Source organism: Balaenoptera musculus, chromosome 14, assembly GCF_009873245.2.
Source record: "Balaenoptera musculus isolate JJ_BM4_2016_0621 chromosome 14, mBalMus1.pri.v3, whole genome shotgun sequence".
NCBI lineage: Eukaryota > Metazoa > Chordata > Mammalia > Artiodactyla > Balaenopteridae > Balaenoptera > Balaenoptera musculus.
Window position 1 is genome coordinate 40,472,390 of NC_045798.1, and position 27,321 is coordinate 40,499,710.

General features: G+C 39.1%; 2 protein-coding genes across 2 annotated transcripts; one reads left to right on the top strand and one right to left on the bottom strand.

Moving 5' to 3' along the window:
• Window positions 1–2,332: 2,332 nt before the first annotated feature.
• LOC118906856 (translation initiation factor IF-2-like) lies at window positions 2,333–3,834 on the bottom strand. The gene is made up of 2 exons (XM_036874680.1): window positions 3,039–3,834; window positions 2,333–2,744 (listed from the first exon to the last, which is right to left on the bottom strand). The coding sequence occupies exons 1-2, from the start codon at window positions 3,284–3,286 to the stop codon at window positions 2,573–2,575; spliced, it is 420 nt and encodes a 139-aa protein (XP_036730575.1). The 5' UTR covers window positions 3,287–3,834; the 3' UTR covers window positions 2,333–2,572.
• Window positions 2,737–26,388, top strand: RIOK3 (RIO kinase 3). Its single transcript, XM_036874678.1, has 13 exons — window positions 2,737–3,012; window positions 10,140–10,255; window positions 10,869–11,014; window positions 11,108–11,215; window positions 11,402–11,511; window positions 12,735–12,878; window positions 13,876–14,003; window positions 19,176–19,373; window positions 20,570–20,729; window positions 22,484–22,564; window positions 22,655–22,744; window positions 23,648–23,755; window positions 24,721–26,388. Exons 1-13 carry the CDS (start codon window positions 2,950–2,952, stop codon window positions 24,826–24,828), a joined length of 1,560 nt encoding a protein of 519 aa, XP_036730573.1. The 5' UTR covers window positions 2,737–2,949; the 3' UTR covers window positions 24,829–26,388.
• Window positions 26,389–27,321: the final 933 nt, after the last annotated feature.

Consider the following 27,321-nt stretch of genomic DNA (forward strand, 5'->3'; position numbering starts at 1 on the left):
TTGTGCAACAGATTTCTAGAACTTTTGCATCCTGCTAAACTGAAATTCTAAACCCACTGAACAACTCCTCTTTTCCTGCTCTCCCGGCTCCTGGGAACCACCATTCTACTTTCTTTCTACTACTTTGGATACCTTATCTAAGTATCTAAGTATTACATGTATTTTATTAAAAATTATTCGCCTTTTGTTTATCCTTTATAGTCAGAACATTACATCAATTTTTAAAAAATAATGTGCAGTAAAGAGAACAAAACAAAATATTTGTTATTAGAAAATGGCAATGGGGAATTCCCTAGCAGTCCAGTGGTTAGCAGTCTGGGCTTTCACTGCCAAGGGCTTGGGTTCAATCCCTGGTCAGGGAACTAAGCTCCCACAAGCCCCACAGCTTGGCCAAAAAAAAAAAAAAGAAAGAAAGAAAATGGCACTGGGTTGCATAACGTTCAAAAACCACTGTGTCCCAACTGAACCTAACTGACCTATATCCATAACATCCCACTCTAGAAACCTTATGAAAATACTGAGTCATCACTAAACGTATAATGGACTTTCCTATCCTTATACCTAGTCTTATACTGTTCCTTCCAGCTAAACTAGCTTTATAGCTTCTCTCCAAACTTCGTGGTCTAATTTGGTAACACCTCCTCCATGAAGCCTTTCCACATCTCATCAACCCACAATGAATCCTGACACGTTCATTGTCTATAGCTGTCATGTGGCAATTAATCATGCACACTTTCGAGACAGAAGTGTTGTGTTATCATTCAATGTTGTTATGTGAATATGTTATCTCTCCAACTATATCTCACAGTTCTTTTTTTCTCCCACAGGACTTTAGGAATATCCTAGGCAGTTAGTAAATATTTGCTGATTGCCTGAAACAGCTACTTGCAAAATAGACTTAACTAATTTCAATAATAAAGACTAAAGAGCTTTATTTCTGTTCCCTTTAGAGACTGAAGAATCTGCTGATTCCACATGCTGAGGCAGTGCAAATTCTAGAATAGCTTCATCTCTGTTGATCACCAGCGAGTTTATCAACAGATGATAGGAGTAAAAACTGGAACTAAATCTTTTAAACATTGTGCTTATTCCGCTTCACAGCAAAATGGCCTTTACCCCATTCAAGAACTCACTATTAAATAGCATAGGACTAAACAAACAAATAACATACAATAACATGCTATCGTTGGTAAACCCCATTTTTCCTATTAATCATATTTGTAAATGTAAACTGTAAGTATTGTAAATTTCTATTGTCCTTTTTAAGGAGCACATAGTTGGTGGCATCAGGTATATACCTTAACTGTTGACACACACCATTAAAATTGTTAACCCACAAACTCTGTTCTAACCTGGAACTCCAACTCAGGATGAATAAACTTCCCTTGTCCCCACAGCCCGCCCTCTCTCTTCCCTGTCTTGAGTAAAACCTTAGTGTCCTCTGAGACTATTCATTTTTGTCTGGTGTGCAAGGCAGGGGAGAGGGCCTGCACTCTTTGCTCTCTCCAGTGCAGCTCCCAAAACATGATTCCTGCTGCCTCAGGAATACAGCTCTCCTCTGGCATCTCTGCCCATCCCGCTGTCACTGTCTCTAAGATTCCCTAGCAGCAGCATCTACTAACCCCTCTGGATTACAATCTGCACATCTTCTGAAGACCAGCACCTGCTCACACTCTTCCAATTCCACCCCAAGCCCTGCCATCTTGCTGGGTAATTTCAAGGCCCATGAGCATCACCCATCTAACACGCTGGCATTTTACCCTGCTCCCTTAAGCTTCCCGACCTCATCCTCACCATTGTTTCACTGTGGTTTCCTCTGATCTGGGAATAACCTGCATCTGCTCTACCCCTAAAACCCTTAAGGAGTTCACTCACACTCTCTCTCTGAGCTGAAGTTCACTTAACATAAAATTAACCATTTCAAAGTGTAAAATTCAGTGGCATTGAACAGATTCACGATGTTGTGCAACTATCAACTGATATCAAGTTGCAAAACAGTTTCATCACCCCAGAAGAAAACCCTTTACCCATTAAGCAGTCACTCCTCGTTTCCCTCCTCCCCACCGCATTCCCTGGCAACCACCAGTCTGATTTCTGTCTTCATTGATTTACCTATTCGGGATTTTTCTGGTCACGTTATGAAAATCTCCCTACAAAATACTGTATGAAAACTCTGTGCTTCCAATGCAGGGGGCGTGGGTTGGATTCCTGGTTGGGGAACCAAGATCCCACACGCTGCGGGGCGGGGCCAAAAACAAAACCAGAAACAAACAAAACCTTTTATTATGCAGTTCTCCTTTTGCTCAAAGTTACATAACACATTTTACAAAATTTCACATTCCACGCCCCGTCTCCTTCCGACAACTGCAATAAAAACAAAATCCGACCGTCTTCTTCAGTCTCCCCTCTCTAAACCTGCCATTTTCTGTCTCCCATACCATCCCAGTTTAGAATTCACCCGGGAAATAATGCATGAACAGAGAGCCTGATTTGCTTGTTTATTTATAGTCCACGCAGTCGGACTCCGTTCAACGAGATCCAGCTGCCCTCTCGGGCAACCGGGTAGGCGGGTTCAGGGACAGGGTAGAGCCTGGCCAGAGGAAGCCACACCCATCCTCTGCTCTCCCGGGCAAGGACGGTCGCCACCACCAGTCCCGGGCGCCGCGCAGCGACCGGAAGTGCGGTCCGCCGGGGGCGGGGAACGGTGACCCAAAGCGGAGCTCGGGGCGGCGGCCAATCGGAAGCTAGCATTCAAGCGAAAAGGGCGGAAGAGAAGAGGTCTAGTTCCGGACGCGGCTGCTGCAGCCGCCGCTGCAGCCGCCATCTGTCATCCCAGCTCCGGCACCAGCGCCTCGTCGCCCCTACCCCGCTGCCTCTCTCCTCGGCGGAGGCTGCTTCCCGGTTCTGCCACCTCTCTGCTCTGTTCTCGTCGCTGACTTCTTCCCCCACATGGATCTGGTCGGAGTGGCATCCCCTGAGCCCGGGCCGGCAGCGGCCTGGGGACCCAGCAAAGTGAGTGGCGGTCGGGACTGACGTACCTGCCACAGTCGCCTGGGCTGGTCCTCTCGGAGGGCCCGGAGAGGGTGGCAGGCGCCGAAGCGGCTCCGCAGGCGATTCGGGAAGTTCTGGGCGGGACCCTGACCACCTCGGAACGGGGGACGGGCGGCGGGGCTGCAGGGCTCGGGGTGGGAGAGGCAGGGAAGGGGCACAGGCTACCAAAGTCCGCCCTGGGCGGTTTGGAGTCTCCGTCTAGTTCTACACCTTGATTTCTGAACCTCCGTGACATATGTTTGGGCAGGACTCGCGTAAAGGCGCTGACGTTTGATGGAAAACAAGCACGAACTTGTTTTTCACCGGCCACATGAATCAGTGCAGTTACACACAGAAAGCCCGACAGAAAGGTGGTTTAGGGAGCTGTTTCCTTAACTTGGCAAGCGTGGTTATCCTACTTGGGCAGTTTCTTGTTTTTGAAGTAGTAAAAGATAAATCCAGGCGCACCCTCCCTCGGCTCCAGGCTAATTCTCATGTGTTTACATACTGTTAAGACGGTTATGAAATTCTCATTTGCCTGGGTTTTAACGTTTAAGCTTTTCCCTGTAATGGCCAACTAAAATGTTTATTTCACATTTGGTTTCTGGTTTCAGGCTGCTTCTTTTCATAATACTTTCATTAGAAGAATTAAAAGATTCTTTTGCCACTTTATGGAGGGTTTACTTGAAAGCAAAAGTGGGTCAGTTGGGATTTTGTGTTCCTCAAATTAAGATTGTGAAGGAATCTAACTTTTTTAACTTCATAATGGTTCTTTTTTGGTTTAATGGATATATAACAACATATTTAAGGTGTACAGCATAATGATTCGATATGTGTATATGTTGCAAAATGCTTACCACAATAAGTCTAGTTAACATACAGGATTACAGTTTTTTTTCTTGTGATGAGAACTTTTAAGGTTTACTCTCTTAGCAACTTTAAAATATATAGTACAGGATTATTAACTATAGTCACCATGCTGTACATGACGTCTCATGCCTTATTTATTTTGCAGCTGGAAGTTTCTACCTTTTGACCACCTTTACCCATTTCATGCACTTTTTTACATGCTAACACAGAACATTTGTTCCATTTAAAGGGTCACTCATGAATCTTATTAGATCTTCAGACTAGGTCTTAACAGAAAGTGGGGGAAATAAGTAGCTTTTAGGTAAAGGAAATTTTTATAAAAGTTCTCATACAGCCGTAGAGAGAATCTAAAATAGTCTATTGGCAAATGTGGTTACATCTATGTGTTACTTTGCGTATTTTTTCTGTCAAGACTTTGTTTACAAGGCCAAGATCAGTAGACATAAAAGGATGAAATCAGTAGAGAGATACTAATAAATATATACTTTACATGTTAAATTTCTCTAGGTAAGCATCTATAAAGCTTGTAAAAATGTCAGATGAAACAAACGTTGCTTAGAATACCTAACCTCAGAACAAACTTACAAAACTAATTCAGTAATAAAATATTTGATATCAGTCATATTTTCATTTAAGTGTACATCATCAGAACTATAAAATTTCATCTTCATTTTTCAACAGAAAATCATCTTGGGGTTTATTGGTGTTCTGTTGAGAAGACAGCATTTTCATAGGCAAAACAAATAGAAAGATGCTACAAGTATTACTTAATCATTTCCTTATCTAACCTCTTGAAAGACTGAAGTGATTATAGAAGCCTTTGCGGAGGAGGTAGAGGTTTGAGGAAAGTCTTGGAAAATGGAAAGAATATTAAAGGCTGGCAGTTCTCAAAACTTTTCCATTAGGACTTCTTTACACTCTTAAAAAACATTGAGGACTCCAAGAATTTTTGTTTATATTGGTTATATCTATTGATATTTGTCATATCAGAAATTAAAACTGAGATATTGAAAAAAATGTTTATTAAGTGATTATGTTAATATAAATAACATTTTTATATTTAAAAAAAAACTATTTTCCAAAACAAAAAATTAGTGAAGAGTAGTATTGTTTTGTATTTTTGCAAATCTCTTTAATGTCTGACTTAATAGAAGACAGCTGGATTCTCATAGCTCCTTTTTTCTTCAATCTGTTGCAATATGTGTTAGTTGAAGTATATGAAGAAAGTCTATCCTAACAAATATGTAGATTATAGCAGGCATAATTGAAGATGGGTAATAAGAGCACGGTAGACACACTAAGAACAAACTGAGTTAATCTCTAAAAATGCACATTTAAAAAATGTATTGAACTATAGTTGATTTACAATGTTGTGTTTAATTTCTGCTGTACAGCAAAGTGACTTAGTTACACATATACATACAGTCTTTTTTATATTATTTTCCTTTATGGTTTATCACAGGATACTGAATATAATTCCCTGTGCTATACAGTAGGACCTTGTTTATCCATCCTATATATAATAGTTTAAAATGCACATTTATATCCTCAAAGGTAGTAAACCTCAAAGGTAGTACTACCTCAAAGGTAGTAAACCTTTGAAAATTTTGGAAAACATAAGAATACACATGCACACATTTTAGTAGCCACCAGCGTGCTGCCATCATATCTGATACAGACTCTGGAAAACTTCACTCCACACTCTTGAGAGAATGAGAATGGAAAAGACAAAAACTATCTTAGAACTATTATGAGAATAATTTTGACCTCTTAGACACCCTGAAAGGGACTTGGGGTCCCCAGTTACAAAATCCCAAACTGCTGTTATGAACAAAGAATTTTAGGGACTATTCCAAGAAGGGAGAATTGACAAACTGTAGGCAAAAGTGAGGAAATGTGTAGCTCTGTTGGAAAGAGCTGTAACAAATGGATTAGTGGTACTCCTCAAAACTGTCAAGGTCGCCAAAAACAAAGTCTGAGAAACTCGCAGCCAAGAGGAGCCTAAGGAGACATGATAGCTAAATGTTATAAGGTATCCTGGAATAGAAGAGGGACGTTAGGGGAAAACTAAGGAAATCTGAATGAAGTATGGACTTTAGTTAATAATAATGATTTGTTTCATTAATTGTGACAAATGTACAGTATTAATACGGGGAAGCTGGGTATGGGGTATCTGGGGACTCTCGGCACAATCTTTGTGATTTTTCTGTAAATCTAAAAATACTCTAAAATTGAAAGTTAAAAAAAAAAAAAAAAAAAGATTAGTGTTGTTGTACAGACCCAGATCACGTTTTGCAGAGATCCTTGTTTTGAGAAGTAAAATTACCCACTTAAATATTTTGCCTAGATTATGTCTTCTACCTGCATGCATGAGCAGAAAAGGGACCTTCCTGTGGGGTTGCGGTTCTGTTGACTTGCTTCAAGTTGAGGACTGAATTTTTTTTATTATGTGCTTCCTTCATGTTTGCCTTTTTTTTTCGGTTTACTTGATTCTTTCCCCATAGTTGTGTGCAGTAAAACCTTAAAAAAAAAAGTGGGACGGGCAGCTGGGGATGCATCTTTAGGAGTAGAAGGAAGGGGGAATGATTTCCCACTAATCTGCAGCCAGCCAGATGTGGGAGAATGGTAGTTGTGATGACCCCAAGTTGCTGAGTTTAGTGGTGGCAGTTTCCCAGAGGAGAGGAAAACAGGGTGGGTGAGGGGTCTTCAGCGAACCGGAATCAGGGAGCTAGTGATGGGCTTGATAGACGTCATTTAAAGCAGAATAACTAACTGGAAAGGATTGTGTGGAGTTTCCCATCAGATCTTGATGCAGTGGGAAGTTAATGTTGGTGAAGGAAGTAGTGGGAAATGACGTTGGATCGCTAGGATAGAGCAAGATGATGAAGGGCCTTTTACTCTTATCTCCTTAGATTTATTATTATTTAAACATTTGACAGAGCTTCTCTGTTCACAAGGAGTGTTTGACTTGCTGAAGAGTTGCAAGATGACAACACAGGATTCCCCTCCATACACCCCCTGGTGCCCATTCATAGGAGGAGCCCCCAGTGCCTTTTCTAAGCCCCACTCAGGGTGGTGAACCGCTTGTGCCTGTGGAGGACTGTCCCTGCCCGGCAGCTCTCCCTCACAGCCCAGAACATTTTATGGAGGGATTTTGGCTACTGGTTTGAAGAGTTTGGATGTGATTTCAAAGTATAGCAGCTGGCACACTTTCGGAAGTCTTTAGTTATTTATCCCACCCAAGGAAATTGTCTCAGTGTGAGGTTGCCCAGCTGAGCCGGTCAGCAGAGGTGCAGGGAAGTACAGCTCTGGAGTCTGAGGCTCCGAGGAGCAAGGTCAGTAGGAGTGGGCAGTCAGGGTGTCTTGGTGCCCTCTTGGTCTCTGCATGTTTCCCTTTCTGATTCAGTCTATCTTGGGGGTAGGTAAATCTCTGCCACAAAATAACACAGTTACTGCCTCTCATTTTTGCCTCTCCGAGAGATTTTCCGCTGATGTTTTAACACCTTAGAATTGATTGACTGCTGGCAAGAGACTAGAAGCATCAGAAGTGGGTGGGCAGGGACTTCCCTGGCGGTCCAGTGGTTAAGACTGAGCTTCCACTGCAGGGGGCACGGGTTCCATCCCAGGTCGGGGAACTAAGATCCCGCATGCCAAGTGGCACGGCCAAAAACAAAACAGAAGAAATGGGTGGGGAAAGTGGCTGACTGCAAGGTGGAGAGGAGGACTTTAAAATAGGACGGGTGTAGAAAGGCACCAGACCTCTACCGCCTAGGCACAGCCTGGCAGTTCCATGAAATACCTCCAGGTTTCCTTTTGGCACATCTTGTTCAGTAAATACTTGAATGCCTCTTTATGTCTGAAGCTCTACACTGGACTCTGAGAATGAGAAGACCTTGCCCTTCAAGGGGATCTTGCTGTGTTGTGCCTGATGTATTTAACTATCTAACACTGATATGGGAAGATAAAGGAAAGGATCTAATTTTGTCTGATAAAACTGAGATAACCCTGTGGAAGAGCTGACACTTAATTGGGCGAAATAGAGAAGGAAGAAAAACCTTTGAGAGAGAAGGGGATGTGTGAGGGGTGAAAGGCGTGGAAGGGTAAAAGTATGCCATATTTAGCATTTAATTAGTGTTGCCAGAGTCTAGGATAGGTGAGAGTCAAGACTGGAAGGATAAATTAGGTCAAGCTGTGAAGGGCATTCCTTACTGAGAGATTTGGATTTTAGACTGCAGGCAGTACAGCAGTTTGCTTCTCCCATCCCAGGACAAGGTGCTTAGGGAAGCAGTATAGCAAAACACTGAGAGTGCATCCTCTTAAGCCCTACTGCCTTGGTTCAAATCTCAGCACTTCCATCAACAGTGTTACCTTGGGTTAAAAAACTTCTCTGTGTCTCAGTTTCCGAATCTATAAAATGGGGATGATATTGCAACTACTCCACTGTGTGACTTAATCTGTGTAAGTTAGGTGTATTTAGCCAATATAGAGAATATCCCCGTGGTGCCTGTTATGCTACTGTTAGTCATTGCAAAATGTGATTGACAGTTCTGAGCTAGAGGATACAGTTATTTGCCTTTTGGAACCTGGACTTTGATCAGACCAAGCATTTCTAGGCTAAGAGGCAGCATTTTATCTTCTACCCAGAAGATGCAGAAGCAAGTCAGCAGAGTCATGTGGCCAAAAGATTAGCTATATTCTCCAGATTACAGAGAGCTTCAAGATTACAGACCTCAAAATCCTCACCCGGAGAGTGCTCAGTTGCTGACAAGATCTGAGTCAGGGAAAGTCATACCACGCCTTGAGGAAACCTCCCTGTTGTTTCCAGGCCTGGCCTTATACAAGGCCAGAACAGTTCTGCAATAGGCTAGTATAGGTGGGGGCTGGGGGCTGGGGGCTGGGGGCATCTCACCAGTCTCAGGGTGAGACTAGGTAAAACTTGATTCTGATTCACTTAGGCATAAATAAAATGATCATTTATCACCCTTACGTGCTTCACCCTAACAGTTTGAACCAAATGAATCCCTAAACCTCAACGTTACGGAACTTGAGGAAGGGTAAGTTGCCCAGTTATCCCGGGGAGTCACCCCAGCAGGCCCTTAGACCAGCTAGAGGGCCTGTACTGGCTAAACTTGATTAAACAATTTTGTGACCAAAACACTTACCATCATATGCTATATTCTAAATTAGACTCTCAGTAATAGTTAAGGAATGAGTTTGGATTTTATCCTAAAGGCAGTGGGAAACATTAAAACAATAAAGAGCTTTAAGTAAGGGACTGAACCAATCAGATCTGCATTTTAGAAAAACCATTACGCTGTGGTGTGGAGAATGGAAGCAAGCAGAAAGGTGAGTTAGGAGGCTCTTTTAGTAGCCCAGTGATGGGAGGATGATACCTTGGAAAGGGGACAGAGAGCTGGGCAGGTTCAAGAGATACTTAGACATCTTATTCAGTACTAACGGTCTTAATCACTAGACTATCAAATGGAATCATTTGCTGCTGCTAAGTAAAGCCTGCCCCCCTCGAAAATCAGGAATTGTGAAGTAAACCTACGGTTTGTACGTATTTCAAGAGGGCTGAGATGGTGATGCCACTGAGGAGGGCTGAGTGGCTGGCCGCTCTAGAAGAGTCTCACGGAGTATTACTTTGCTCTGGTAGTATTGTTTCAAGAATCTATTTCTCAGCTTCCAAAGTTCAGAAACACCGGATTCATTGTTTGTTATTGCTGTTCTTGTTTTGGCATACTCCAAGGTGTCGTGAAAGGGGCTGCCACACACTTTTTACATGCAGAAGACTCACTGCTTAAATGAGAAGCGAGTGTAACTTCTAAGCGGGCTTCGAATTGTGGTAGTTGGTATAGCCTGTTCCTGTAAGAGAATCTACCCAGAGGCCAAATTATAAGCAGAAGGTTGCTTGGTGAGCATGGAATCAGAACAAGGGGCATTACATGAACTCACTGGCTAGTAGGTGATGCTGGAGTAGCCTGTGCTTCCCCTCACCTATAAGGACATACCCTCCAAGCAGGCTAGAGAGTGCTTTTGGCTGTCGTAGTTTAGGTTTATCTTTGATTAAATTTGAGCTGGGATATATTTTTACTTTTAAGATGATTTCTGCAAAAAGGTAAGCATTCCTTTTGAGTTGATTTAGCTAGTCTAATTCTCAAAAGATAACCTTATTTCCAAGTTTGGAAAGTACTTTAAGTTCATTATTATGAATTGAATTGCCCTTTTTTTTTTTGTAGTGTCCATGGGCTACCCCTCAAAATACAATATCTTGTTCTTTGTCTGATGTAATGAGTGAACAGTTGGCTAAAGAATTGCAGCTGGAAGAAGAAGCTGCCGCTTTTCCTGAAGTTGCGTAAGTAAAATTCATAGAGACTCTATTTTATCTAGCAGCTTGTTATAACAGTCTTAGGATTTGATTAGTGATTGTCATGACAAATGATTCAGAAATACATTTAGAAAAGCAGTGCAGTAGAAAGAGCACTGTATTGGGAGTTCACTGATACATGGGTTTTGGTCCTAATTTTGTGACTAGTTTTCAGTATTATCTTGGGCAAACCACTCTGTTCCTCTGGGTTTTAGTCATTGCAACAGTTGAACTCTATGATCAAATAGATCAAAAAATAATGAAGTAGGGTACAGTTTTGATTAAATGTTTGTAGTTTATCTTTTCACATATATGTTATCTCTCCTTTGATCAGAACACAGAACGAATGAAATTTGGGTCTGGTTTTTATTATAGGCCCTTTAGCTTTCTCTTGAAGCTCTCCTAATCCTAGTTGGTGCTTTCACAGGTGCCTGCTATTGGTCAGAGGGCAGCTGGGCAGGAGAAGGTGAAGGGTTTGGTAAAGTTCTTTTCCATTGTTTCTTCAATACAGTTAACACTGAAAAGGCACATCTCACCCATAACTGGTAGCGCCTCTTTACACAGCACATTATATTAGTCTATATTGCCTTATTTTGAATAGCGTTGCTGAAGGACCATTTATTACTGGAGAAAACATTGACACTTCCAGCGACCTAATGCTGGCTCAGATGCTACAGATGGAATTTGACAGAGAATATGATGCACAGCTTAGGCGTGAAGAAAAAAAATTCAACGGAGATAGCAAAGGTACTATGACCTTACTGTGTCAACTCCATTGGGTGGTAGAAAATGCTTGTAATGTGCCCCTAAATAAATCTCCAACTATTTTTGCCTTTTAAGTTTCCATTTCCTTTGAAAATTATCGAAAAGTACATCCTTATGAAGACAGTGATAGCTCTGAAGATGAGGTTGACTGGCAGGATACTCGTGATGATCCGTACAGACCAGGTATCAGTGCTTTTATTTTCTGGGGGCATAGAATGGGGATATAGGAAGACTAAGTATTTTACATTTGTCTTTGAATCTCATTTGGTAATTTACTATTAGATTCAAATATCTTTTTCAGATAATAGTGAATGCAGCAATTTAGTCTTTGCTATTTTTACATACTTGGCTTGTCTTAATCGCCTTTAGCAAAACCAGTTCCTACTCCCAAAAAGGGTTTTATTGGAAAAGGAAAAGACATCACCACCAAACATGATGAAGTAGTATGTGGGAGAAAGAATACAGCCAGAATGGAAAATGTAAGTTACAGAAGTATTACTCTGAATCAAAAGTTTTATTAGAATAAGTTAAAAACATAGCATTCTAAATACAGTATCTTTAAATTTCTAAAAATATCCTTCGTCCTTTCTAAAGATATTTTAGATGACAGTATAGCAACACCGTGGAAACTGAGCCACTAATGAGAAGATAATGTACCTCAGAATAAAATCCTACATCAATATTAAGAAAACTAGTTTGATTTACACTGATTCTAAAATTAAGAAATGTTTCTTCTGAAAGTAACATTTATTCTTCAGCATCTTATTTTCCATAAAATACCCGAGAAATAGATAACAGTGGTGATTGGGGGATAAGAATGGGAGATAAAAATACTTTCTACTGTATACCCTGTTATAATTTTTGAATTTTTTATCTTGTGCCTGAATTACCCCTGCAAAATCAGAAACAAAATGTAATTTTTAAAAAATAGGAGAAAAAGAAAAATGGCATTTTTTTCCTCCTTCATAAATATCGTGGTTAATATAAAACATTTAGACTTTAGAACACAAATACTTGTTAAGTAAACATTCTAGAAATAATCCAGATCTGACTCTAGAACAACCCTGTCCAGTAGAACCTTCTGTGATAATAGAAATGTCCTGTGTCAGTGCTGTCTAATATGGCAGCCATATTCGACAATTGAGCACTTGAAATTTGGGTGGTACAACTGAGGAAATGAATTTTTAATTTTATTTTAATCAAATTTAAATATCCGCATGTAGCTAGTGGCTTAAATATTGGACATAATTGTCATGGTGTGGGCATAGCTTGTGACTGTAACCCACTCTTCAAAAATAATTGACTGTGAAAATTTTTTTTTTTTGGTAAGATTTGGTATGATTTCAAAATATAATGTATCCTTTGTCCGATGTAAAAGCAGAAGGTATTTTAGCATATGTTCAAAGCATATGCTAAAATACCTTAGTTTTTAGATGTGTTTGGATGTTTTCTATGCATATAATAAACCCTCTCTTCCTTTGGGATACAGTTTCTTAAAAAGCCTTGTTTCCCTTTCTGTTGGGCTTACCAGTGAGTTATTTTGCTTTTTCCTCTGTATACCTGTGGGTTCTGCTTTCATAGCATTATCGTCTATTGAGTAGAAAACCCAGTCCATGTAAAACTGATTTTCTCATTGTTTTTTGTTTTCACTGTCCCCATTTTAAAGTACTCAGATGCTAATTTTTCTTCTTCTTTTTGGCAGTTTGCACCTGGGTTTCAGGTAGGAGATGGAATTGGAATGGATTTAAAACTATCAAACCATGTTTTCAATGCTTTAAAACAACATGCCTACTCAGAAGAACGTCGAAGTGCCCGCCTCCATGAGAAAAAGGAGCATTCTACTGCAGTAAGTATTCTTAACGTTTTTGTTTCTGTTTTTTTAGTGGAAAGATTCATATTAGAAAACTTCATGTTTGGGGAAAAAACAAGATAAAACTTCATGTTTGATATTGTTTTCATGAGATTGACTTTTCAAATCAAAGATGTAAATAAAACCCAAGTAGCTTTGCCATTTGACTTTTCAGATTTCATGTAGTGGTTATTAATCACTTATTCAAAACTAACATTTCAGTGGTCATAATTAATTTAGACTGTATAGTTTACAATGCGTATGAAAAGTTGTTTCCTGTCATGACATATTTATAATAACTTAATAGTCTATAATGTTTTACCTTAACAAAGATAGTGTATAATATCTTGAGAATAATTTTTAAACCTTTAGAAAAACAAACTAATGGTAAGTACATTAGGAGAGCTTTTTAAACTTTGGAGATAAAATTTTGACTAAGCTAGAGTCTGATTTTTAATGGTTCTTTTAGATACTCACTTTCAAAGACATTAGAGTTACAGAAATGAATTGTATCTGACAGCACTCTTTTAAGAGCCTGTTGTATATACACCTAGGTAAATTAATAATAAAGGGGGCTTCCCTGGTGGCTCAGTGGTTGAGAATCTGCCTGCCAATGCAGGGGACACGGGTTCGAGCCCTGGTCTGGAAAGATCCCACATGCCGCGGAGCAACTAGGCCCGTGAGCCACAACTACTGAGCCTGCGCATCTGGAGCCTGTGCTCCGCAGCAGGAGAGGCCGCGGTGGTGAGAGGCCCGCGCACCGCGATGAAGAGTGGCCCCCACTTGCCACACCTAGAGAAAGCCCTCGCACAGAAACGAAGACCCAACGCAGCCATAAATAAATATAAAAAATAAATAATAAATAAATTAAAAATAATAATAATGATAAAGGTTAAAAAAAAGTGTATATTTTGAATGTTAGATATTAGAAATGGCTCAGAAAATGTTTTGTGATTATCAGTTATTTTCACTTACAGTGCTTTATCTTTTGCAGGAAAAAGCAGTTGATCCTAAGACACGTTTACTTATGTATAAAATGGTCAACTGTGGAATATTGGAGACAATCACTGGCTGTATTAGTACAGGAAAGGAATCTGTTGTCTTTCATGCATATGGAGGGAGGTAAATGAGCAAAATACAATACCATCATATCAACAAAAGCTTAGCCCCTTCTCCCTGGTATTAATGGATTTATACAAAATCAAAGTTCATTCTGCATGGCAGACAGTAATTTTTAAAGTGTTATTGTAGGAAGTCTCAGCAATATAGGGATGTATAAAGAAAAACACAACCAGGGGACTTCCCTGGTGGTCTAGTGGTTAGGATTCAGCTCTTTCACTGCTGTGGCCCAGGTTCAATCCCTGGTCGGGGAACTGAGATCCTGCAAGCTGTGCGGTGCAGCCAAAAAAAAAATAAAACCACAATCATCCCAATTCTGCCATCCAGAGATAACCATTAATAATTTTGTGTAGACTCCTCCAGTCTTTTTTCTATGAATATATTATTTTTCACATTATTGTAATTATACCATAACATACAGGCAGCTGTAAGTAGCATAGCAAAATCTGAACCTGAGTTTGACTCAAAACCCATATCTTTCCACTGTGGGACCCTTTGGTACCAGGTTGGGAGGGCCATACTTAGATCAGTTACCAATTCCTACCCTTTTAATAATGCTTTCATTATTTAAAGAAATGTCTTTAAAGATCTTACACCATTTTAGAGCTTACCCACTTTACTTTTGTTATGAGGACTTAGTTGAGTAAAGGATGATATGAGGAAGAGAAAAAATTTTAAATGTGGATCCTGTTGAGAGAACGTGCTTAAGCCAGGAATATGAAGTCATCTGGTTACTTAGCTTTGAAGTCTTACTAGTTCAGCAGGGCTTACTAGCTCAGCTATTCCTTTACCTGAACATTATCTATAAACAAAATGTTAAAATAGATTACAGATTATTCTAGTTTTTTTAGGTTTAGAAGGTATTTATTGTATACTTAAGGGGATTCAAACAATTATTGGTCAAGTCCTTGCCTTTGGTTTTCTTAATTATTTAACTAGTCTCCCTTTCTAAATGAGACATATACATATAATCATGTATTGAATTATACTAAGTTCCGAAATGAAAGGGATAAAATGAATTTTGGGATAAAATGGCACAACATTTTTCAAGCAACGTGCTCTGGAGCAATTTACTAAATGTCATTTAAAAACTGATCCTTACCTCATAGGATTTTGTTGGGGGTAAATGAAATCATGTTTTATAATACCTGGTATATATTAATTTTAGTAAACATTTATTTTTTTCTGGCTTTAAGCTCTGTTGCCCTCTTTCCAAATTTCAATTGAGGGTTCCCTGAGACCAGGCAAACGTAACTTAATTGCACAGATTATTTTAAAATGAAAGATTACTCATGGTAGAAGTTAAACTGTATAGAAAGGATTAAAATGAAGGTAGCCTTCATCTTAACAACTGTCGCCCCACAGGTTTTTAGTCTAGCCTTCCAGAAATTTTTATGCATGTATTTCTTATTTTGTTTGTACAAAAGAGATTATATTCTGCATTCAGCATCTTCATTTTTCAGTTAATATATCTTATATCCTTTTATATTACTGGTTTATATCATATCAGTTTTATAGTAGAACATTCCACTTTGTGAATATATAGAAATATCTTTGTACATATACTTTGGTATGCTTTTGCAAGTAAATCCTTAAGCTGCATTCCTAACATTTGAAATTTCTGGGGCAAAGACTATATGCATTTTTTCCCCCTTTCTGTTAAACAGTGGAAGGTCTTATTGAATGGAGAGTACCAGATTTTGCTCACTGTTTGGGCCTCTGAGCAGGCTATTGTAGCAAGCAGTGTTTCTTGATTTATTTATTAAAAATTAAAGAAAACTTTTTTTCTTGTATGTCACACCAAAGACCAGAAATCTCGAATTTGTGTTTACATTTTAATGGTAGGGCAGATGCAATTTTCTCTACGAGCTTGTCAAATCCTCAGGTTGCGAACATTCTGAATGTCGGTAGGTATTGCCAAATTGCCCGATGAGAAAGTTAACCAGTTTATGCTACCACCAGCCGTGTGAGCCTGTTTCCCTCATCCTCATCAGTGCCTAGTCTTATCAAACAATACTTCTTTTGTCAGTGTGAAAGATGAAAAGCACCTTTTTAATATTTTGGTGTGCATTTATTTAATTATGGTTAAGGTTTTATTTTTTTGGAGTGTATTGGCCACTTAAGTTTCTTTTTCTTGTCAATTGCCTTGTTTAGCCTTTGTACATTTTCTGTTTTACTTAATGATACTTTGATATAATGAATGAGCTCCCTTTCCTTCTGGTGGAATTGGTATTGTGATCTGTACTTTGGCATTTGTAAATTAGCAAAGCTAGAGAGCATTCGGTTTTCAACAACTGAAAGTAAATATCTTTTAAAGTGTATGTTAGTTTTCTCTGCTACGTAACAAATTACCACAGATTTAGCAAGTTAAAACAACACCTGTTTATTATCTCATGGTTCCTGTTGATCAGAAGTTCGGGCAGGCACGGCTTAGCTGGGTTCTCTGCTCAGGCTCTCCCAGGGCTGCAATCTGCGTGTCAGCTGGGCTGCATTCCTTTTTGGACATGGGTTCCTCTTTCCTTGGCACAGTTCAGTGCCCTGCAGCTGTAGGACAGAGGTCTCCACTTTCTGGTTGGCTGTCAGCCAGGGGCTGCGCTCAGCTCCTAGAGGCCCCGGTCGTGTAGCCCTTTCATATAGCAGGTTACTTCTTCAAAACCAGCGGGAGACTCTCTCCCTTCAGTTTACTGAGACTGAGTATTAGACAGTGGAATGTAATCCTGGGCACGACTATACCATCACCTTTGCCATATAATATAAGCTATTCAAGGGAGTGGCCATCCCTCCCACACTCAAAGGGAGGGGCTTATACAGGGTTGTATACCAGGGGCTGGGATCTTGGGGGCCATTTTAGGTTCTGCCTGCCACAAAGCTCTTCTGGGTTCTGTCACTCTCAGGTTGGCCAAGTAATCAACAGTTATTTGAATAGTAACACGTTCTAGATTTTTCAGGGAATAAGTGTATAACATGTTTTCTACTGTCAAAGAGCTTATGGTATAGCCAAGAGGAGAACATTACAGTAAGAACCGTTATGGTCCGTTAAAGATAATTACATAATAGAGTACTTAGTTAGACAAGTGAGACCTCGTGATAGGAATAGAGAACAGAAGAAGATCATTGCCGGTCACATTCAAGGAAGAGGTCATGATGAAGTTGGATCTCAACCTGGATTTTAAAAATAGGTTAAAAAAAAAAAAAGACAACCCTCCCCACCCCCCAGTACTGAGTGCAAAACGCTAGTTGCAGAATATGTACAGTATACCATCTATTTAAATTTTTAGTTATACAGAATGTAACATACATGGTTTTTTAAAAATGTATGTTTGTGGAAACTTACGTATGTGTGTGTATATTTTTAAAAAGACTAGAAGGCTACTATTCATGATTGTGATTGCCTCTAAAGAGTTGGAATGGGGACTGAAACTACCAGGGGTGGTAAATAAGCAAAGGGAACTTCAGCTTTATCTGTAAAGTTTAATTCTTTAAAAAAAAAAAAAAAAAATTGGGGTGGGGGAGGGGTGCTGAAAATGGGAGGACTGAAATTTAGGCGATGAGATTTGTCAGTGAGGAAATTAGAAGGTGTATATGTAGAGGTAATAAGATGTAAAATTGTGTAAGCAAACCAGAAATTGGTAAGGAGGACCTTAAAAGCTAGGCAGAGTGATGTGTAATTTAGTGAGAAACACAGAAGTTTTTTTAGTAAGAGAATGATGAGATGAATCTTACAAATTAGATTTTATCCTAGAGACCTTCCAAGTAAGGGATCTTCTAAGTGGTATTTTTCATAGGGCCTCATCTACCTATGGTTAAATTATTTCAGTGACAGGAGACTTACCATCTCAAAATCCAAAGACGTCTATAACATCTTTAAATTATTGGGAATTTCTTCCTCGTAAAGGATCTCTAGCCTGTCTCCCTGAAAATTGGTTCATTCATTCACCAAGTATTTGTGCAGATACCGTGTTCCAGGCTCTTCTAGGTGCTGGGGCTACAGCAATGAATGGTACAAGGAAGGTCCCTGCTCTCATAGAATGTGCTTCCTCCCCACCCCTCCCTTCAACCCCCTTCCAGGACTATCAGATATGTACTACACAAATAGATAAAATAGGGTGATGTCATAGTGACTGGTTGACTGCTTTTTATCAGTAGGACAGGGGAACCTCTGATGAAGGTTTCGAAGGTGAGGTGTATTTTGAAGGTGAGAGTGCACAGTCTGTGCTGTTGGATTGGATGTGGTGTGTGAGAGGATAGATTCTTGGCTAGAGCAGCTGGGTGGTGCCATTTACTGAGGTGAGAGACTGGGGATAGGCAGGTTTAGGGTACAGTTATCAGGAATTCTGTTTTGGACGTGATAAGTTTGAGATGCCTTCTCAACATCCAACTGAAGTCAAGTAGGGATGAGATAAATGGGCCTGAATTTCTGGAGAAAGTCAGGACTAAGGATAGAAATGTAGCAGTTATCTGTATTTAGATGATATCTAAAGTCATGGAGCTAAGTCACACTTCTTAGGAAGAGAGGGCGTTACTTAGAACCAGTTAGAGTATGTACTGTAGCCTTCTGAGGCTACCTGGAGGAGGAGGAGTCTGCTGGGAAAATATGGTACCAGAAGGAGGGGATTGGGAGTTTGAGTCAGAGTCTGTGCTCTAGATATAGTTCCTTTCTTTTCCAGATTAACATCCCTTCAGAGGTTCAAAGGTAAATCTTGTCTCTCCTTCCACCTTCCCCCTTTTGTTCGCACTGCCACCACCATGATTCAGACCCTCTCAGTGGCTCGCTGTTGTGGGACTGTTGAATTAGCATCCTAAGCATCCTCTAGACTCTTCTGCTCCCTTCCATCGAGTTTTGCCTCTGAACCATCCCAGGCAGACCATAGCCTATTTTAAAGTGTATAGGTCTTCATTGTTCCTTAAGTTTTAATTCCATAGTCATTAAATGAAGATTATATTATGGGTTGTTGAAAACTGTTGAGAATTTATTTGAAAGTGTGTTTTATGAAAAAAGCTAAAACCTAGGGTTTTCTTAAGACCTCAAACTTGAAGGCTTAAAAAACAACAACAACCCAAGGCTTGACATTCTCAGAGAAGGCAGATCCACTTTCGTGTCATAAAATCTTTATTTTGAAATTGTTTTGTTACCTGGCGACTTGAACTGACTTAATGTTTGTTTCTTCCACTTAGCATGGAGGATGAAAAGGAAGATAGTAAAGTTATACCTACAGAATGTGCCATCAAGGTATTTAAAACAACCCTTAATGAGTTTAAGAATCGTGACAAATATATTAAAGATGATTTCAGGTTTAAAGATCGCTTCAGTAAACTAAATCCACGTAAGATCATCCGCATGTGGGCAGAAAAAGAAATGCACAATCTCACAAGGTAAAGAAAATCATTGTGCTAGAAGTCATCTTGGGTGATCACCTGTTTGTATTAGGCCTACCAGCCAGGCAAAAAACCCACACTTTCTTTTAAATTAATTTATAGAAAGTATGAAAGGCCTTAAAATTCTAGTGCTTAAGGAGAGTTTCTGTAAGAAAACATTTCCATGTATATAACCTGAATTCATACTTGTAGGATGAAAAATCCATTTTGTTTTTCTTTCTCAGTAAAGTTTGAGGGAAATTAAGTCATTTTCAACCCAAGATATTTTGTCATATATCTGAACGCTATCTTTTCCAGTTTCCAGTAAGGCATATTATAAATAATGATTTCCTTTTTTGTTTCAGAAAATGTTTATTCCATCTAATGTTTGTTCATTTGGTGAGGGCAGGGTTTTACCAGTCAAATTGCATTTTGCTTTAATTTATTAGATTTGTTTCTCAATTCTCTACGCAGAATTTATCAAGGAATTTGTTTTGTCAACCAAGAAATTAATAATCTTTCTTACATACAAACCTGCCCACATCTGAACCATGAAAGCCTTTAATTTTAGTTTGCTTTGCCTAAAGATGTTTGCTTTCAAAATTAATTATCTATATTTATTAGCTGCACAAGTCTTCTACTTAGTAGGACTTCTAATTAGAATAATTTCCTAAGAGGTCTTGCTGCCCTCCGATCTCTTTTCTGGATTACTAAGGTCTCACCACTGCCTTTCTTAAGATTTTTCAGCGGCTCCCATAGTCTTTGGTGTAAAGTTCAAAGTCATCTTGCGATGTGGAGCCTGCCTGTCTCTGTAGCCTAAACCCACATTGCCCTTCCTCCTCCTCATGATCCAGCTGCGTTGATTTATACACAACCCCCGCATGGCCTGTGCTCTTGGGCTCCTCTGTGCATCTCCCCACAGCTTGAACCTGGCTAATTCCTATTTGCCTGCTTCTTCCTTGATGCCTCCTACCCCCACCTCTGCCAGTGCATGTAGCACATTGCACTGTAATCATCTCCTCACTTGTCTGTTGTTTTCACCAGGCCGCAGGCTCCGTGAGGGCAGAGGCTGTCCTTACTGCCTTTGCCTTCCAACATTCCCCAGATTACAACATAGTGCCCCCTCATTGCAGGACCTCGTTAGATATTTGTTGAATAAATGAAATTTCCTCTCCTTCTGATCTTTACATTCTTAATCATTTCTTTCTGTATAGAATGCAGAGAGCTGGAATTCCTTGTCCAACAGTTGTGCTACTAAAGAAACACATTCTGGTTATGTCTTTTATTGGCCATGATCAAGTTCCAGCCCCTAAATTGAAAGAAGTAAAGCTCAGCAGTGAAGAAATGAAAGAAGCCTACTACCAAACTCTTCATGTAAGTTGTGCCTTTCAGACCATTCACACACCAACTTTAAAAAATATTTCCTCTAAACTAAAAAAGAAATTCCTAAAATAGTACTATTTTAAGGTGGTATAACGAGGACAAACTGAAGTTTGTGAAGGAATGTTAATATTAAAGAGTTGTCTTTATATCAACATGCGTATGTCTTGAGTTGTTTTAGGAAGATCATAGTGGAGAAAGTGAAGGCTCAGTTGTTAGCATTAATGACATAGAAGCCAGAAGCTATTATTGACAAAACTTCATTAAATAAAACTTGATGTTACTATGTTTAGCAGATATAGTGCCTCATTAGTTTGTATTCCTTCTTGAAACAGTGAAGGAAATACCTTTCCTGTTGGGAAATTAGAGGGAAGCAGATTTGGTCAATAAAAGTAAGTGATGATGAAAAGAAGGTAGTAAGGAGTGGTTTCTCCATCTGTGCTGGCGTTATAGAGTTGGGAGGCACTTGTCAGGAGTCTTGAGGAAGCTATTTATGCTTTGGGACAGCAACCAAATTCAATCTGGGGTCCTTCAAGCTTAAGAAAATGCTCCTCATATTGTTGTTATTCCTCTGTATTGTCTTTTTTTTTTTTTTTGTCTTAATTGAATAGTGAAGAAACATGGTTTTTTGTTGTTTAATAAATTATTTATTTATTTTTGGCTGCGTTGAGTCTTCGTTGCTGAGCACGGGCTTTCTCTAGTTGCGGCCAGCGGGGGCTACTCTTCGTTGCGGTGTGCAGGCTTCTCATTGCGGTGGCTTCTCTTGTTGTGGAGCATGGGCTCTAGGCGCATGGGCTTCAGTAGTTGTGGCATGTGGGCTCAGTAGTTGTGGCTCGTGGGCTGTAGAGCGCAGGCTTATAGTTGTGGTGCACAGGCTTAGTTGCTCCACAGCATGTGGGATCTTCCTGGACCAGGGCTCGAACCCATGTCCCCTGCATTGGCAGGCGGATTCTTAACCGCTGCGCCACCAGGGAAGTCCAAAACATATGTTTTGAACACAGTGTCTGCATGGAACTCTTACGTCATGTGGCAGTTGATGTGAATATGAACGTATTATCCAAATTAATTTTTTAAGATACAGTTAGAGAGATAATCCAACTTTCTCTGCCTTCAGTTGGAAAACATTCAAAGAAAATTAAGCCTACTTTTCTGGTTTCTTTTGGCTGTGGGGTGGCTGGGGAAGAGATGAAGTAGTGATGTGCCCTTTGTATTTGATTCTATTAAAGGTGGGAAACAAATCATTAATGCTGATTTCTACTATGAGGCTAGGGGTCACCATCAATCATGAATATATAATGTCACTTAATTAAGAAGAATACTTCTTTCCCACTCTGTCTGGCAGGAAGTACTTTTTACCTTGGAGTTGTATACACTCCATAGAGCTCTCAGTGGGATGTTTGCCCTTTTATGAAGGCTAAGCCTAGGTCCCCTGGTTAGTGACCACAGCTGTCTTACGTATGTGGGAATCCAGGACTACCCTTTGGTCTCCTGTTCTCATTGCTGTCACATGGATAGGGAAGTAGAGTGTCACGCACTCTTCCCTTCCATTGTCTCACTGTGCTCTCACCCTCCTTCAGGGTAGAAAAAAACCCCCCAAAAACCAGTCCTAGACTGTACAAAGAAGAAATAAGTTCTTTACCCTAGTTTTGCTCTTTATGGAAAATATTGGGTGACCTAGACATTTTAGTTGTGTAGGTAAATTAGAATTGTTCCTTCATTTTCTAAATGTCTGCCTTGCCTCCTTACAGTTGATGCAGCAGTTATATAATGAATGTAAGCTCATACATGCCGACCTCAGTGAGTACAACATGCTGTGGCATGCTGGGAAGGTGAGGAGCATTTTGTTAATGTTCAGGTTAAGTGACTTGATGTAAATTACTGAAGGTACAGAAATCACTGTGTGCTCTATATTTAAATAGGTCTGGTTGATCGACGTCAGTCAGTCTGTAGAACCAACCCATCCTCATGGCCTGGAGTTCTTGTTCCGTGACTGTAGGAATGTCTCACAGGTAGGCATGTAAACTAACTGTCTTTTTTATGGGCTATAACATATTCAAACATTTTTCTCACTCCTAAGACAAGTAAGATGACTGTATTCTTAGAAATTAAAGGAAGGGTTTACTTTAGTTACTGGTTGCTTTCAAGGTAAAGAGACAAAGATTGATTTGTCAGATTTGATTTTTTGCAAGAATTTGATTGCATGCCTCACATTTGGGCCACTGAATTAAATTTTCCAAGCGAGTAAGTTTTTATTTTGGTTCTAAATATTTAAGCAGTCAAGTAGACATTTAATACATGCACAGTGCTTTAAGGGAAGCTGGCCTGAAGCAAGCCTGCATGCTTACTGCCGTTGTTACTGTACTTAAAAGAATAGTTTTCCTAGTGGTATAGTCTGACCACTCGTTCTCTGAGGCAGAGTGAACAGATGAGGGAAGGTAAAACTCAGTAATCACAGAGCTGGGAAGCATTTGTTTGCTATTTCTAAAGGAAGTGAATTGTCAGCAACAGATTCAGATAGAGGTGATCTTTCTAAATATGACAGAACAACTTTATTTTGGAAATACTTTCTGAGCCTACTGGAAAATTTTAATTCATGGGATTTTGTGATTATTTTGAGTCTACTCATTCAAAGCAATGCCAAGCAATTTTATATATACCACTCACACATAGCTATAGAAGGTGCAATATGACAAACTTACTAAATCTAGAAAACAGCCCGGATGTGTGAGAGAACAGTAAGCAAGTAGAACCTGAGTGTAGTTATACTTGAATTGGAAACACCTGTAGCTTAAAAATTATGGAAGGAATTCACTGGTGTTTTACAAGTACACTATTCCCTGTTTTTTTTTTTTGTTTGTTTCTAGGAGAACCTTGCTAATAAGTCTACTGACTTTCTTATACTTCTTTACTAGTTTTTCCAGAAAGGAGGCGTAAAGGAAGCCCTTAGTGAACGAGAACTCTTCAATGCTGTTTCAGGCTTAAACATCTCAGCAGATAATGAAGCTGATTTCTTAGCTGAGGTAAGTGTTATAAGGCTGTTTTTCACCTTGCTGATAGTGGGGACCTGGATAGAGTAGATAATGAAACCCAGAGCTAAGTTTATCCTCTCATCCCCTCAAAAACAAAATTAATTAGAGATTTTTCCTTTCTTGAGATATTGTTTTTGATCCTTCTTTTCCAGGCTTAAACCCTAGGATAAACATAACAGCAAAACACTTCTTCAAGGAGTTCATAGTTTGGTTGAGATGGACAAATAACACATTTCCAGTATATGCCTTTTTCCCTGACCGGTGAACACTCCGGGTGACACAAAAAGCAGTAACACTTGGTCCCTGCCTGCCTTTAACTGAATACAGAGATTCAGCAGTGGCCATCCTTGGAAATACCCAGTCATTACAATATGGATCTACAGAACAATACAAAAAAAAGAAAAAAATCCTCCAGGGAAGGTCTCTTAAAATTGAACAAAAACTGAAAAGTGAAACAGCAGCTAATTATTCCCAGCAACCTGCCAAAGCAGAGAATGATTATGGAGTCTGTTCCAGAAATCCCCATATTGACTTGAATTTGGCCAAGCTGTGCTGGAGTCTAAGGCCAGAAGCGAAGTAACAGGAAGATGGTAAATCCAGCCTTTAGTTCAGTACAGTTGCTCTGTACAGTTACTGGGTGTTACTGCTGTTGAATCAACTTTGGAATTTCCTTTTTCTTGTTCCCTGAAAGCTGTACAGGTTATATAGTAAAACATATCTGATGCCAATTGCTAGCTTGATAAAGACACTGAACATCAACCCTGGTAATGTAATCAAGTAAAAACATACATGTATGTGACCCACTGTAATAGGTGTCACACACTGTAATTCTAATTCAAGGCCAGTGTCGTTAGGAATGACCTAGTTTTAAGAGAGTAAAAATACTGGTTCAATCTCAAGCATGATTGCTACAAAGTAGGATTTTGACAAATGGATTTAATATATTAATTTTATAGATAGAAGCTTTGGAGAAAATGAATGAAGATCATGTTCAGAAGAATGGAAGGAAAGCTGCTTCATTTTTGAAAGATGATGGAGGTCCACCAGTCCTATACGATGAATAGCACTAATATCCACTGCTTTCAGTGTTAACACAGTGGTGATTGTCAGCTGCCAATGGCAAATGAAGTTATGGGTGACTTGAAATACCAAAACATGAGGAGTGTACAATGGTGCTTCTGTGCTTTTTTCCCCTTGTAACCCATATGCCAGGTATGTGGAATTTTTAGCTCGGCATTGAGAGACTAAAATGTTAACTACCTCTCATGATATGAATAGGATAATATAATTCTTAACAGCTACAGGTAATCTAGCTGAAATCAACCTGATTTTAAGGATTTGTGGCATAAAATGTTTTGATGAGAATTTTTAACATTTCCGAATATGGGAGGAAGGGACAGATGTGTTTACAAGGGAGGCTTTTATTATAACTTACTTGCTTTTTTCACCTCCCTGTTTTGTGTTGCGTCTCTCCTCAAATATTTTATTTGCCTAAAATTAGCCCTTCTCAATTCTTTTTCCAGACTGTGACCATGATTCTAAAGGAAAATTTCTTCTCTTTAGTAGCTGATATAAATGGAAATTTGGTTTCAGAATGGCTGACAGAAATAGACATAAGCAAAGTACTTTTTTTTGGTACATCTTGAATTATGAACTGAATTCTTCTTTTCCACACTCATGTGCAAGGAAAGGCATCATCGGTTTCTGAAAGAGATAAATATATAAGTACTTTTCAACTATCCAAATTTTTTAAATTTAACTTTCAGCTTTTCTACATTTAGGTGAAATGGTTAGGATGTAACTCACGGTGCAGCTGCTCTGCATTTATAATGAAAATGTAAATTATCTAGAAGGACAGAACGGAATCTTTAACCATGTTTGACATATTGTAATGAAGTCAGTGAAACAGAGTTCAGTTTACGTTTCACTCAAACTATATACTTACTAATTGATTTTGAGAGAAATATAGCAAGCTAATGAGAAACATTATATCATCAAATGATGAAATAATCAAATGATGAAAAGTATGTATAAAACAAGTTGGGTACCAAATTAACCAACTAATTTGAACTATCTGGCCTCACTTTTAATAATGTTTAGTACTGGCTGGACTCCACTTCTTAATGCAGCCAATGTACATTGGCTTTGTTAGGATTGAAGCTCATTCACAGCAACAGAATCATTCCTCCTATTGTTGGAATCAGATTGGAATCACTAAAGACCTAAACTTTCTGTCTGGTAATAGAAAGTAAAAATCTGAACATTATTTACACTTGAAAGCTTCTCCATTAAAATTATTTTAGAATGCCAGATATATTCTTTCTAGAAAAATATTTTTGTTTCTGTTGTATAACTTTTAATTGCATTTCAGAGAAGTGTGATTTGGGCTACTCATTGCATTTCTGAAAGGTTTACCACTATGAAAGAGATATTTAGATGACTGGTGATTATTGGCTTTACAGAAGTTGCAAAGAACTAATTTTAAAAACAATTAACCATTAAATTTTGTTTTGTTTTGTTTTCTGACATACTCTGACAATAGCAGCAAACTGTTGCTGTGTGGCATTCTTGGAGTGTGCTGTGAACATGCTTTTTAAGAAATTAAAAATGAAGAGATCATTTTAGAATTGGTTTTTTGTGTGGATTCTTCCTGTTCCTTGGAAGTATTAACTTATGTCCTGGCACCAAGTTACCCCTTCTGCTTAAGTTAAACAGTGCTATTTTCAGCAGTTTTTTTCCCTCTCAATTTCCCATCTTTAGATTTCACTTTTAAATGACCTACTTCACATTACAAATAGGTTTTTCCTCTCATATAGATCAGAGAGTAAATTTTTCACACAGTGGAAAAAGAAAGTGGAAAATATTGATTTGCTAAATAGTCAAATACAGATGGGGAAAAAAAATGGAATTAAGCATATTTTGCTTCACTTTAATGGAAGTGGATATATGAATATCTATAAGATAAATTATCAAAATAAGGAAGATTATGTGTAGAGAATTTTTATTTCAACAAGATAATTTTTTGCCTGTTTCTTTTTTATTTAAAAAAAAAAATCAGGGGCTTCCCTGGTGGCGCAGTGGTTGAGAATCTGCCTGCCAATGCAGGGGACACGGGTTCGAGCCCTGGTCTGGGAAGATCCCACGTGCTGCGGAGCAACTGGGCCCGTGAGCCACGATTACTGAGCCTGCGCGTCTGGAGCCTGTGCTCCGCAACAAGAGAGGCCGCGATAGTGAGAGGCCCGCGCACCGCAATGAAGAGTGGCCTCGGCTTGCCGCAACTAGAGAAAGCCCTCGCACAGAAACGAAGACCCAACACAGCCATAAATAAATAAATAAATAAATAAAAATTTGACTAGAGAAAAGTTTGAGCAGGCTCAGGACTGTGGTTAATAATCATGGAAGTGTAGTTGTTGTTGCCATTTTAAAAATAGCCACATACTTTATAAAAAAAAAAAAATCAGCTTTTCTGCTTACAAAAGTAAGACGTGCATGCTCATTTATTTATTTATTTTTTTTTTATTTTATTTATTTATTTTTTGGCTGTGTTGGGTCTTCGT